General features: G+C 48.3%; 1 protein-coding gene across 1 annotated transcript in view; it reads left to right on the forward strand.

Annotated features, from left to right (window-relative positions):
- LOC124556318 (voltage-dependent calcium channel gamma-7 subunit-like) overlaps positions 1 to 12,664 on the forward strand; it is a 198,566-nt gene that overhangs the window by 24,604 nt on the left and 161,298 nt on the right. The window contains exon 2 of the mRNA XM_047130290.1: positions 2,402 to 2,407. Coding sequence (XP_046986246.1) covers positions 2,402 to 2,407 — 6 coding nt within the window. The remainder of the gene's footprint in view (positions 1 to 2,401; positions 2,408 to 12,664) is intronic.

Below are 12,664 nucleotides of genomic sequence, written 5' to 3' on the forward strand. Positions count from 1 at the left end.
GGGCGAAGGTTCACGAGCCTGAGTATTCTTGGTTCGATTCCGGCGCGAAGCAAAGGGCCTGGAATGGTTGTGAGTGTCCGTTCTGAGCTTTTTCTGGCAAACACTTTGAACATGGCCTTTTTTATTACAGAAAAAGCAAATAGCGTGGCGTGATGGGCATTTCTCATGCGAATGTCTAGTAGCACACCGCGGGCATGATTTTAGCACTGCATTTGCCTGCTTACGCGGCACACGCGGCTGCGCGGACGGGGGCGAGAGCTGTTTACTGTTCCGTGCAGCTCGCCCGGCGGGCCAGTTAATGTGACACACAGCCGGCAAAGTTTCAAATGATTCCTGAGCAAAGTCAAGAGTGTCCTGCCGATCCAATATGTCCATCACTTATTGAAGGGAGGGATTGACTAGTTTCAAAATTTGTTCCCATATACGAACATCAGAAATGTTCTGTGCAATTGCATCACGCACCATAGTATCTGAATAAGGGAGTCCACATTTGCACTCAAAAGCACAATCCCTAGTAAGGCCTTGCAAGGTTGCAACCCAGTCCCAATTAGTTTGACCGGCCATACGTTTTGTACGAAAGAACGTATACCTTTTTGCAATGACATTGACTGATTCCTTGAAATATGCATCTAATGCCGACAAAGTTTCTTCGTAGGACAGAGTTGCTACGTCGCATCGGGGAAACAATGTCACTATCACTCGGTACGTGTGCACCCCGACAGATGCTAACAAAAAAGGCTGCCGCTCATTACCTTGAATTCTGTAGGCGGCGAGATGGAATCCAAATTGGTGTGACCACTCCGTCCAGCTTTCCAGTGCCGCATCAAAATGACGATAAGGTGGTGCAACTGCGTGGTGTGGTTGCGGTAGCAGTGAAGCGGCGGCTGCCGCATCGTTTTGCATTGCACGTTGACCCTGGACGAGCTGTCCAAGGGCATCCAATAACGCCTGCGTCTGCTGATTCTGCAAGCGATAAAATTCGGACAGTACATCTGGAGATTGTGGCGAAGCCATGACACAAGTAAATTAAGGCAAAATCAATTGGTGCAAACGCGATTTTACTCGTCGCCAATATGTAGTGTTGGCAGAAGAGCCAACACTGTGTGGCTAGAGGAGGCCAAAATGCATGCGTTTAATTACACGCTGACTGGCGTGAGGTCTGGAACAGTTAAGGGAATTAATAGTAGCAAATAAAGTACGTAGTTGATGTAATACTTAACTTTAATCCACAATTGGAGAACATTGGTCTGACGGTACAGGCATCACAGTATATATATATAGCAAAGGATTATGGCACCTTGCTAGGTCGTAGCAAATGACGTAGCTGAAGGCTATGCTAACTATCGTCTCGGCTAATGAGAGCGTATTTGTCAGTGAACCTTTCTTAGCAAAGTCGGCTGTACAACTGGGGCGAGTGCCAGAACGTCTCTCTAGACCTGCCGTGTGGTGGCGCTCGGTCTGCTATCACTGACAGTGGCGACACGCGGGTCCGACGTATACTACCGGACCGCGGCTGATTTAAAAGGCTACCACCTAGCAAGTGTGGTGTCTGGCGGTGACACCACAATATGGACATACAAAAAAACATATTATCGTTACTAATACGGTGTAGGTAACTAGTTGACATTCAAAAGAGCTTCATGTCGCCTTGCAGTGGATAGACAGGTTCTATATGCACACAACAAAAAACGTTTTGCATCACGCTGGTTCCAAGAACTCCTGAAGATAGACGTTGACTACGGATATTGTACCACAGACACAGTCCCTTTGACTGTTCAAAGATGCCACTAAACAAACCCAAATATGTAAACAAGCATGCATGAGCAGCGCCTATTAGATTGAGAGGGTCCGACGGCCGATCAGTTCCAGTCATACCACCAGGAAGGAGGTACAGGGCTCGTGTTGTCTGTAGTTCAACCATGCCTAGACGGTCAATGCCGCGGTTCGATCGCGTCTGCATTGTTACTTTGTGCCAGGAAAGGCTCTCAACAAGGGAAGTGTCCAGGTGTCTCAGAGTGTACCAAAGCGATGTTGTTTGGACATGGAGGAGATACAGAGAGACAGGAACTGTCGATGATATGCCTCGCTCAGGCCGCCAAAGGGCTACTACTGCAATGGATGACCGCTACCTACGGATTATGGCTCGGAGGAACCCTGACAACAACGCCACCATGTTGAATAATGCTTTTGTGCAGCGGCAGGACGTTGTGTTACGACTCAAACTGTGCGCAGTATGCGGCATGATGCGCAACTTCACTTCCGACGTCCACGGCGAGGTCCATCTTTGCAACCACGACACCATGCACCGCGGTACAGATGGGCCCAACAACTGACCGAATGGACCTCTCAGGACTGGCATCACGTTCTCTTCACCGATGAGTGTCGCATAACCTTCAACCAGACAATCGTCGGAGACGTGTTTTGAGGCAACCCGATCAGGCTGAACGCCTTAGACACGCTGTCCAGCGAATGCAGCAAGGTGAAGGTTCCCTGCTGTTTTGGGGTGGTATTAAGTGGGGCCGACATACGCCGCTGGTGGTCATGGAAGGAGCCGTTACGGCTGTACGATACGTGAATGCCATCCTCCGGCCGACAGTGCAACCATATCGGCAGCATAACGACATCGCTCGACTAGAGTGGCCAGCATCTTCTCCAGACATGAACCCTATCGAACATGCCTGGGGTAGATTGAAAAGGCCTGTTTATGGACAACGTGACCCACCTACCACTCTAAGGGATCTAAGCCGAATCGCCGTTGAGGAGTGGGACAATCTGGACCAACAGTGCCTTGATGAACTAATGGATAGTACTGCACGACGAATGCAGTCATGCATCAATGCAAGAGGACGTGCTACTGGGTATTAGAGGTACCGGAGTGTACAACAATCTGGACCACCACCTCTGAAGGTCTCCGTGCGGTTCTAAGCGCGTCAGTTTGGAACCGCGTGACCGCTACGGTCGCAGGTTCGAATCCTGCCTCGGGCATGGATGTGTGTGATGTCCTTAGGTTAGTTAGGTTTAAGTAGTTCTAAGTTCTAGGGGACTGATGACCTCAGTAGTTAAGTCCCATAGTGCTCAGAGCCATTTGAACCATTTTTTTCTGAAGGTCTCGTTGTATTCGTTGTATAGTGGTACAACATGCAATGTGTGGTTTTCATAAGCAATGAAAAGGGCGGAAATTGTGTTTATGTTGATCTCTGTTCCAATTTTAAATACAGGTTCCGGAACTCTCGGAACCGAGGTGATGCAAAACTTTTTTTTTTTCAAGGGATTCGTATACCATTCTTCCTGCAAAATAGTGATAAGTTCAGGTAACGTTGGAGGTGGATAGTGATCATGAACCTTTCTCTTCACAGTGGACCACAAAGGTTCAATATTATTGAGACCTAGTGTCTGTGGGAGATGTCACATTCATCCTCCTGCCCACAACACCAGTTGTTGACGACGCGAGCTGTGTAAACAGGGGTATTGTCGCCTTGGAACTCAGTATCACCTTTGGGAACACACACTGTACTTTGGGATGAAAGAGAGGACGACGGTTCAAACCCATGTCGACCATCCAGATTTAGGTTTTCCGTGATTTCCCTAAATCACTCCCGGCAAGTGCCGGGATGGTTTCTTCGAAAGAACATGGCGGATTACCTTCCCCATCCTTGACATAATCTGAGCTTGTGCTCCGTATCTCATGACCTCGATGTCGACGAGAGGTTGATCACGGTCTTCAGCCCTTCATTCATTCCTTACGTAATCAACCAAATAATGTTGAAGGGCTTCCGTCTGTATAGTCCGTCCACCACAGCGCAGTCTGTTTAGCGGGCCAGGTACGGCCCTGCATCACCTACGAGGTTGTTAGTAAACAGACGAGGGAAGGCACTGCATACACTACATGGCGTGAGAGTTGCAGCACGCAGCGCTGCGATCGGCGGACACTATTTTATGTTCGTGAGGTCACGTTGTTACATGGCACCGCGCCGTATCTCTCCACAGGCGGCTACATACGAGGCATACATGGAGAGGAAGGAACGATCGGTGGCAAAATAGAAGCTACATGGAAAATCAAATGTTTTATTTGCAACAGTTAGTTACACGTTCTCTATGTAGTCACCGCACTGACTTAGACTTCTGTCGTAGCTTTGTACCGTCTTTCCAATGCCCTCGTTGTAGAAGGCAGCTTCCTCTGCTTTCCGACAATATTTTATGCTGAACTGCAGCTCGTTGTCTGTGCCAAGATTTTGTCTTCATAGCCATTGGTTCATTGAGCAGAGATAAAAATCAGAGGGAGCTCAAACACTTCCCATGTAAAACGGTGCCGGACAGTCTTCGTTGCACCTGCATTATGCGGCCGAGAATGGTCATGAGGAACGAAACTCATGACAATTAGGTTATGTGGGTTGCATGAAATCAGGCGAAAATCTTCGTCTGGACTGCACACTCGGTGACACTATCTACGGACATACTAGAGACAATGCCCAACATATGCGTGCAGAGCTTCCTCGTATTTTCACTGTGGTTTCCATTTCGCTACCGATCGTTCCTTACTTTCCCAATAGCCGTCGTAGGTTTGTTCTGAGCCCAGAGGTGGTCAGAAACGTCCCGGACTCTGACGGATCAGGATCTGCTTAAAGTCTCCGCAACGGACCTCTCCTGTGGTGACCGCTGCCGCTCCCGCTGCCCGCCGAGTTGTGCTGTCTTCAGAGCTCCTCGTCTTATAGAACCGTGCTACCGTCTCCTCCTTGTTCCTCGAGATATTGTCCAGGATAGACAGTTACATTTATCAAGTTAAGATATTTCTTTAGTTACTGTAATAAACAGTTGTTGTGAAAGTGTGTTTCATCACTCCTCAGCGGAGGACAGAACACCAAAATGGTCACAAATCCTAGGCAGTAATGCGACCTTGGGGGTTACTGTGTGGCCAATGGAATACCATGATATGGCTGCCCAAATCATCACCGAACCCCCGCCATGTTTCACTCGTAGGACGTAACCTCGGCCAGAAGTTGATAAGTGTGAAACGAGACTCCTATGTCCAAATGACAATCTGTCATTGCTCCAAAGTCTAGGTTTTATAGCTTCGGCACAAAATTTTTCCGTTACGGACATTTGCATCATTAATGAGTGGCTCTGGAATTCCACCTCGCCCAATTCCTAGCTTACCGAGCTCCCTTCGTATTTTGGTACTGACAGCGCGACGCTCAGTTCTGCAGTGACTTTTGAAGGTCTTCTCGTCACAATCCTATTAAATAACCGTCTGTCACCATCACTCAGTTCGCAGTTTCGTCCGCGTTGTGACTTTGCGGGTAAGGTCTTTCCGCTTTCTCTGTGTGAGGTATAAATCTTCGATAAGGTGCCTGTTAATCACCGAATACTTCGGCTGCCTTGTTTACGGATGCACGCACCGCGTTCGAATTCACGTAACTCCAACATAATGTCCTCGCAACTACGCAAAGTACTCTGAACACGACTGACACTTGTAACACGTTGAGGATATAGATCAGGTGGCGTTCGCTGTCAAATACAACAGCGCAACCTGCAGGCTTCGTTATCGTCTGCATTTATGCTAGCATATGCATTTCTCACGGTGTTCCCGGATTTCTCACCGTGGGGGTCTGACTTCTCGTCACCAGGAATGTACGCGTGCAGCCCTTCACACTCAGCTGTCATCTTGGACGACGGGAGTGTCCATAGCATACTCATAAAGATGCAGCAGAAAGTATAACACTTGGTCACAGGTGATGTCGAAATAAAAATCTTCGTTCACGCTCGTTGTAACCTGAGTGACTGGGTTCTTGTCATTGTACAAAAACGCCCTTAAAGCATTACAGAGCCAGCTCTGACGTGCACTACACGGTCCTCACACTGTGGGTAAACACCTCATTGGCAGCAGCGAAAATTGTCGGATCGCACACCACCCCTCCAGTTACCTACTGTCAAGTTTCTGTGTTTAGCCTATTGAAGAGCTGGTTTCCACTGAGGTGACAAATGTCATTGAATACCTCCTCATATCATGTCGCACCTTCTTTAGCCCAGCGTAGTACAGCAACTCAACGTGGTATGGGCTCAACAAGTCGTTGGAACACCTGTAAGCGTATTGTCATATCGCTGGCTTAGTTGCGGAGTATCTTTGCGGGCAGCGCGTTTGCAGAGTCGAGCACGGGACACGGAATTGTTATACTGTCTTGCGGGTAGTTCTGCATGTGAGAGGCACCGTTATTATGGAAGTTCGAGGGTTGCTAGAAATGCTAAAAAGAGTAAAGTGATGAAATATGGAAGTGATTCAGATGAAACTGGGTAATGATGTACTTAAAATTGAGCAGTGCGGCCGATAACGTATTTGTGTATCCTCTCGTAGCGTGTCGCACCGTACATCAACCATCCGCGCCGTGTTCGGCCTCTCAGAATGAGCTAATGTCAATCAGCAATATAGTTTACCACGAAAGAAAGCATTCAAGTGCCAGTGTCTTGTAGTGAGCGTGAGAACGTGCGTTCGGTCATTGCGTTCCGCATCATCAACAATGAGCCGCGTCGCGACGGTTACGCGCACGCTCGTACAAGTGAGAACTGAGAAACATTAACTTTATGAACAGTGTTAGATCATTACTATTGTCAATGAGGAATGATACTAAATATCTGTGTATGCGTGACGAGCGTAAGAACTTTCGTTCGATCATTCGGCCTCCGCATCTTCAATAATCACCCGCTTCGCGCCCGTTACGCGTACGCTCGTCCAAGTGATATTGTGGACAGATAACCAACAAAGAATGCTAATTAGGATAAACGCTTATGACTTAGAATGTAAACAGTGCAACCTACGACTTTCTTATCGTCTCAGAATATACACTCCTGGAAATGGAAAAAAGAACACATTGACACCGGTGTGTCAGACCCACCATACTTGCTCCGGACACTGCGAGAGGGCTGTACAAGCAATGATCACACGCACGGCACAGCGGACACACCAGGAACCGCGGTGTTGGCCGTCGAATGGCGCTAGCTGCGCAGCATTTGTGCACCGCCGCCGTCAGTGTCAGCCAGTTTGCCGTGGCATACGGAGCTCCATCGCAGTCTTTAACACTGGTAGCATGCCGCGACAGCGTGGACGTGAACCGTATGTGCAGTTGACGGACTTTGAGCGAGGGCGTATAGTGGGCATGCGGGAGGCCGGGTGGACGTACCGCCGAATTGCTCAACACGTGGGGCGTGCGGTCTCCACAGTACATCGATGTTGTCGCCAGTGGTCGGTGGAAGGTGCACGTGCCCGTCGACCTGGGACCGGACCGCAGCGACGCACGGATGCACGCCAAGACCGTAGGATCCTACGCAGTGCCGTAGGGGACCGCACCGCCACTTCCCAGCAAATTAGGGACACTGTTGCTCCTGGGGTATCGGCGAGGACCATTCGCAACCGTCTCCATGAAGCTGGGCTACGGTCCCGCACACCGTTAGGCCGTCTTCCGCTCACGCCCCAACATCGTGCAGCCCGCCTCCAGTGGTGTCGCGACAGGCGTGAATGGAGGGACGAATGGAGACGTGTCGCCTTCAGCGATGAGAGTCGCTTCTGCCTTGGTGCCAGTGATGGTCGTATGCGTGTTTGGCGCCGTGCAGGTGAGCGCCACAATCAGGACAGCATACGACCGAGGCACACAGGGCCAACACCCGGCATCATGGTGTGGGGAGCGATCTCCTACACTGGCCGTACACCACTGGTGATCGTCGAGGGGACACTGAACAGTGCACGGTACATCCAAACCGTCATCGAACCCATCGTTCTACCATTCCTAGACCGGCAAGGGAACTTGCTGTTCCAACAGGACAATGCACGTCCGCATGTATCCCGTGCCACCCAACGTGCTCTGGAAGGTGTAAGTCAACTACCCTGGCCAGCAAGATCTCCGGATCTGTCCCCCATTGAGCATGTTTGGGACTGGATGAAGCGTCGTCTCACGCGGTCTGCACGTCCAGCTCGAACGCTGGTCCAACTGAGGCGCCAGGTGGAAATGGCATGGCAAGCCGTTCCACAGGACTACATCCAGCATCTCTACGATCGTCTCCATGGGAGAATAGCAGCCTGCATTGCTGCGAAAGGTGGATATACACTGTACTAGTGCCGACATTGTGCATGCTCTGTTGCCTGTGTCTATGTGCCTGTGGTTCTGTCAGTGTGATCATGTGATGTATCTGACCCCAGGAATGTGTCAATAAAGTTTCCCCTTCCTGGGACAATGAATTCACGGTGTTCTTATTTCAATTTCCAGGAGTGTAGTTGTTCATGCCAGACGTAGGACAGTGTTGTGTTTAATCTTGAGTGGCTCCCCTAAATCCACTTGCATATTTCGATAGATAATTTCAGGCAAGCCAGCAGTAGTGTGGAGCATAACAGTACGACCGCCGCGGGATTATCAGGTACGTGGCGTGGACAGGGCGCACGGTCAAGAAACGCGAAGCGAGAACCAGTTAAAGGTACCCCAGCCATTTGTACCCCCGGGCGTGTTACAGACACATGCAGAAATATTGTGCCATATTGCCTCTACGGCTGTCCATAATTGCCAAGGTGTTACCAGCGCAGAATTTTTTTCACGAACTGATCTCTCGATTATGTTTCGCAAATGTTCGACGGGTTTTATTTCGGGCGATCTGGGTGGACAAATCATTCGCTCGAATTCTCCAGAATGTTCTTCAAACAAATCGCGAACAGCTGTGGCCCTGTGACAGCCAGCCGCGGCGGCCGAGCAGTTCTAGACGCTTTAGTCCGGAACCGCGCGACTGCTACGGTCGCAGGTTCGAATCCTGCATTGGGCATGGATGTGTGTGATGTCCTTAAGTTAGTTAGGTTTCAGTAGTTCTAAGTTCTAGAGAGCTGATGACCTCAGATTTTAAGTCCCATAGTGCTCAGAGCCATTTGAACCCTGTGACACGGCGCATTGCAAGCCATAAAACTTCCATCATTGTTCGGGAACATAAAGTCAATGAATGGCGGCTGCAAATGGTCTCAAAGTAGCCGAACATAATCAGAACCCAGTCATATCCACGCAAACACAGCCCACACCATTATAGAACCACCACAAGCTTGGTCAGTGCCTCGATGACAACTTCGGTCCATAACTTCATTCGGTCTGCGTCACACTCGAACCCTACCATCAGCCTTTACCAACTGAAATCGAGACTCATCTAACCAGGCCAAGGTTTTCCAGTCGTCTAGGGTCCAAACGGTACAGTCACGAGCTCAGGAGACACGCTGCAGGCAGTGTTGTGCTCTTAGTGAAGGCACTCACGTCGGTCGTCTGCTGCCAAATCCCATTAATGCCAAATTTCGTCACACTGTCCTAGTGGATACGTTCCTCGTACGTCCTATATTGATTTCTGCGGTTATTTCACGGAGTGTTGCTTATCCGTTAGGATTGGCAACTCTACACAAACGCCGCTGCTCACTGTCTTTAAGTGAGGACCGTGGTGAGAGCTAATGCCTGAAATGTGTATTCTGGGCACACTATTGACACAGTAGGTCTTGGAATATTGGATTCCCTAACGATTTTCGCAAAGGAATGTCCCAAGGATGTAGCTCCAAATATCATTCCGCGTTCAAAGTTCGTTAATTGCTGTCGTACGGCCATGGGAAACCTCTTAACATGAATCACCTGAGTACAAATGACAGCTCCGGACCTTTGTCAGCTCAGTGTAAGTGCTGCCTTGGGCAGTGACTATCTGTGCAGGGTTGGTTTAAGACCCTAGCCACACAAGCAGCCTCCCGGGGTGCCAATCTGAGGAGGTACAAAATGTGTACACAGGATCACTCACAATTAATAGTGATAACAACCCATTTCTGCGTTCGTTAGAATTACTATTTGAAGGTCTTACCAAAGTCCAAGGGGCGGCAAGTAACGTGTGAGGGAGGTAGGGAAAATGGGATGTAACCTGTCAGTTGTTGTTGTTGTTGGCTCAAATGGTTCAAATGGCTCTGAGCACTATGGGACTCAACATCTATGGTCATCAGTCCCCTAGAACTGAGAACTACTTAAACCTAACTAACCTAAGGACATCACACAACACCCAGTCAGCACGAGGCAGAGAAAATCCCTGACCCCGCCGGGAATCGAACCCGGGAACCCGGGTGTGGGAAGCGTGTTGTTGTTGTTGTTGCTGTGAGGAGACTGTGGTGGGGGGCTCTAATTGAATCTTTAATCGAATATTTTAATCTGACCCTGTATATCTAACGTAAGCAAATCATTACAAACCTTATCACTGATATAGGAAATCACCTGACTGGGAAATTAGACAAGGATCTCAATTAACTTACTTTATTACATGTAAAATGAAAAGGAATAATGCAACAGTCATTGAAAATAATAACTGTAATAAGGTAATACCTTTGCAAATCTGGACAAGGATTTGGAATGTGCGCGGGAATAACGATTGTCGGTAAGCCTTCGTATTGGCCCTAATTTCTCGAATTTTCTCCTCGTGGTCAACACGCGAGATGTATGGGGGGGGGGGGGGGGGGGTGGAGGGGAGGGGAAAGTAATATGTTGTCCGACTTCTCCTGAAAAGAGCTGTCCCGAAATTTCAATAGTAAATCTCTCCCTGACGCACAACGCTTCTCTTGTAACGTCTGTCTGTAGAGTTTGTTTAGCATCGCCGTAACGCTCTCTCGCCAGCTAGACGATCCAGTGACGAAACGCGCCGCTCTTCGTTGGATCTGCTCTATCTCCTCTATCAGTCCTACCTGATAGGGATTCGAGATAGATGAACAGTACTCAAGAATCGGGCGAACAAGTGCCTTATAAGCCACTTCTTTCGTGGGTGAGTTACATTTCCTTAAGATTCTTCCGGTTAATCTGAGTTTGGTGCCTGCTTTTCCCACTATCTGTTTTATATGGTCATTCCACTTAAGCTCGCTCTGGATAGTTACACCTAGATATTTTACGGCAGACGATGTCTCCAGCTGTTTGTCATCAGTATTGTAGCTGTACAGTAGTGGCACGAAAAAAAAAAAAAAAAAAAAAAAAACCATCCAGAGGCTGAATTTGTACATTGGTTCCAGGTGGTATGAACTGCAATGTTACACATTTTTCAGGAGGGATATTTTGCTCTGAAGGAGTAAAATTTTTATACGCAGACCAGGAATCAAGCAAAAGGAAGTTATTTTGACCAGCTATTGGCCAAAAGCACTGCTCATACCATAGCTTTAGTTCTCTTACGACTATTTTCCCACTCTTGCTGGCTGTGAGGTAAATACTCCCTACTGCCCTGCAAGACCACACACACGAGAAAGAATCGTACGGGGAAGAGTATCTCCAACTTATCGCAGCACAACAAATAGCTTTCCAACAAATTTGCCATCCAGATTAACAGTTGACATAATTGTATACGAATGCGTTAAGGCACTGATGTTGATCTTGAGACAACTCTCATGGTACCTCTAATTTCCACGGTGCCTTTCACATGCATTTCCTCTTCAAATCCCTATTGTCGGAGTTCTATAAATTCCTTACTGAATGGTGGAATAAGTTTGTATCAAATTTTCGGGCCGATTATGCAGTTTGCTGGCATCGTCAAGTTGATGCTTTGTTCGAAATTTTATCATCTTACGTCTTCCAGTTCTGTAACACTGTCTGAAGTTATGCGACAATCCACTGCTTCCCTTGAAATGACTGTAATCTATATCAGGCGCAGTTTGATGTGCATAACGTAATAGGTCACTATTAGGCACGTCCTGTTAATTGTATCGAGCATTTTTGAAACGCACAAATACCAGTTTTTATAAAAAGTACGCCTTGTACTCCCTTGAATTTATGTAGTTTTTCTTATTCACTACACGGTCATGTTGCTGCGGACTTAATTCAGATAAGTTCATAACTGTTTTTGTGCTATGCTGCGAATGATCTTCCAGGTACGTAACTGCTTAGCACCCGCTCCTTGGACGACGACTGTCCTTTACTACGTTGCACTGGAGACTGGATTTGTGGCTCCCTGTCCGACAAGGATGATGTAATGCTTGACTCAACATCTGTTTTAATATCATTTTCACTTGTTAAGCACGTATCTCCATCACAGTACTCCTAATATACATTGTCTGCGCAGTCCAGCATATACCACAACACACATTCCACTGACTCATATTCCACAAACGCTTGTATTTCAACTGGCACTTCTTTCTCTGTATGAAATTCCTTGGGTTCCTTTCTGACGAAATGTCAACTTAGGCAACTGTTGTTGTAGATATAACGCAATGTTTGCTTTGTGCCGGCCGCGGTGACCGAGCAGTTCTAGGCGTTTCAGTCCGGAGCCGCGCTGCTGCTATGGTCGCACGTTCGAATCCTCCCTCGGGCATGGATGTGTGTGATGTCCTTCATAGTTAGGTTTCAGTAGTAAGTCCCATAGTGCTTAGGCCATTGAAAGCGTTTGTTTGCTTTGTTTATCGCTGCCACTGCTCTGCTTCGTATCAATACCAGTAGCATTGTTGTGAGTTACTCGTCGACTAAGCGGTTCAACAACGTTCCGTAGCCTCATGCTGTGCTCACCATTGGATACATGCAGTCCCGCCCGCTATTGCCGCCGGCCGCGGTGGTCTCGCGGTTCTAGGCGCGCAGTCCGGAACCGCGCGACTGCTACGGTCGCAGGTTCGAATCCTGCCTCGGGCATGGATGTGTGTGATGTCCTTAGGTTAGTT

Source organism: Schistocerca americana, chromosome X (assembly GCF_021461395.2).
Source record: "Schistocerca americana isolate TAMUIC-IGC-003095 chromosome X, iqSchAmer2.1, whole genome shotgun sequence".
In the NCBI taxonomy this organism is placed as follows: Eukaryota; Metazoa; Arthropoda; class Insecta; order Orthoptera; family Acrididae; genus Schistocerca; species Schistocerca americana.